Source organism: Euleptes europaea, chromosome 6, assembly GCF_029931775.1.
Source record: "Euleptes europaea isolate rEulEur1 chromosome 6, rEulEur1.hap1, whole genome shotgun sequence".
NCBI classification, from domain to species: Eukaryota; Metazoa; Chordata; class Lepidosauria; order Squamata; family Sphaerodactylidae; genus Euleptes; species Euleptes europaea.
Window position 1 is genome coordinate 103,822,557 of NC_079317.1, and position 2,045 is coordinate 103,824,601.

The 2,045-nt window shown below is 39.5% G+C and overlaps 1 protein-coding gene across 1 annotated transcript; it reads left to right on the forward strand.

The window, feature by feature from the left end:
- The first annotated feature begins 486 nt into the window (after positions 1 to 486).
- On the forward strand, positions 487 to 1,428 carry LOC130478674 (olfactory receptor 5F1-like). Its single transcript, XM_056850836.1, has one exon. It carries the CDS (start codon positions 487 to 489, stop codon positions 1,426 to 1,428), a length of 942 nt encoding a protein of 313 aa, XP_056706814.1.
- Positions 1,429 to 2,045: the final 617 nt, after the last annotated feature.

Consider the following 2,045-nt stretch of genomic DNA (forward strand, 5'->3'; position numbering starts at 1 on the left):
GACCCTGGAGAGCCACTGCCAGTCTGAGTAGACAATACTGACTTTGATGGACCGAGGGTCTGATTCAGTATAAGGCAGCTTCATGTGTTCATTCCAGAGCAGTATGTTTTAGTTAATCTAAAATCATTTGCTTAAAGCCTTCATTTGTTGCAAAAACCTGTCCTTTGCCTTATGAGTGCATCCATGGTATAGTTAGGAAACAATACTATTAGAAGTAATGTTGCTATAAAATCAGTATCTTTCACCATGGAGACAACATTTACTACTTCAAGAAGTAACATCCACTGCTGAGGAATCATCTGTTAATCCCTCCTCAATATTCAGTGATGGACGTTGGCCCTTATGTCCTTTTCTTTCTTTTTTAAAAAAATACTTATAAATATACAAAGAGGCCCTTATGTCTTTATTGCACTATTACTATTCAAGTAGTTAAAAGGAAAAAACAATAGTAACTGCTATTTAATTTTGATTTCCTCAGTGTTAGCAATGCAAATGAGAAACAACACATTCGTAACTGAATTCGTGCTCACAGGGCTGACGGATATTTCAGAGCTGCAGATCCTCCTGTTTGTGATGTTTGTTGCTGTTTATGCCATCACCCTGGTGGGTAATCTGGGCGTGATTTCCTTAATCAGGTTGTCTCCTCAGCTCCACACTCCTATGTACTTTTTCCTCAGCCACTTGTCTTTCCTCGATGTCTGTTATTCATCATCAGTCACCCCCAAGTTGCTAGCTGATCTCTTACAAGAGAAGAAGCTAATTTCTTCTGCTGGTTGTTTCACTCAGCTTTACTTTTATGCTGCATTTGCCACCACTGAATGCTATCTTCTGGCTGTGATGGCGTATGACCGCTATGTGGCTATTTGTAGCCCACTACTCTATTTAGTCTCCATGTCTCTAAGAAAACGTGTGTTCCTAATAGCTGTTTCCTATGCTGCTGGGAATATAAATGCCTTAGTCCATACAGTTGCTGCTTCTAGACTATCATTCTGTGGCCTAAATACCATTCATCACTTTTATTGTGAGGGCCCTCCGCTGTTTGCAATTGCATGTTCCGATGTCAGTCTCAATGAACTGCTGATGTTTGTGTGTGTTGGTTTCAATTTGATAACAACCATTATTACCATTATCGTCTCTTACACTTGCATCTTGGTCACTGTTTTAAAGATCAGCTCTTCCAAGAGCCGGCAGAAAACCTTCTCCACTTGCACATCCCACCTCATTGTCATTATCATTTTCTTTGGAGGTTTTGTCATCATGTATGCACGTCCTAGCTCTAGGCAAACTCACAACCTAGACCAAATAGTTTCTGTGTTGTATATAGTGGTTACTCCCATGGTGAACCCCATGATATATAGTCTGAGGAACACTGAAGTAAGGAATGTCTTCAGAAGATTTCTGGGGAGATCTGTTTTCCAACACATGTGACCATACCTGTTTACTATATCTGTTTTCCTTTTTCTTTAGCAGTTATATTTCACCTAGGTAAAAAGAAAACACACAGACAACTTCAGGTAAATGCAATTCTTGTTGGATTCCAGTCAAAGCATTCCATCACATAATATGTGAACGTGGATGAGAAGTACATTACTGGGGAAAGCAGTGGTTCCACTTGTTTCAGAACACTTGGCATGCTTGCTATGTTCCTTGATGTATCTCTCAAGTTTTCCTGGTGAGATAACAGGACACTTCCTTACACACTCAATAGTCTTTCTGGACCAATCTTATTCCACCCATTTGGGGAAGAAAACATGTCTGCATAAGTCAGTGTTGTCATTGCGAAAGACAGTTGGAGGGGCAGTTGCCTATGACGTGTGAGTTTGTCACGGCTTGTGGCATTAAGGGGTCTACACTCTCAGAATGTACCACTTACTAAGAAATGGAGCTATCTTATTCAGCGAGACCTCACAGCCAGAAGTCAATGATAATTCCTACTAGGACTGTTGGCTTTCTATTGAAGAGTGCCAGAAAATTTATGAACAAGGGACTTCCTTTAAATAACATTTATTTCACATTATATATATATATATATATATATATATATA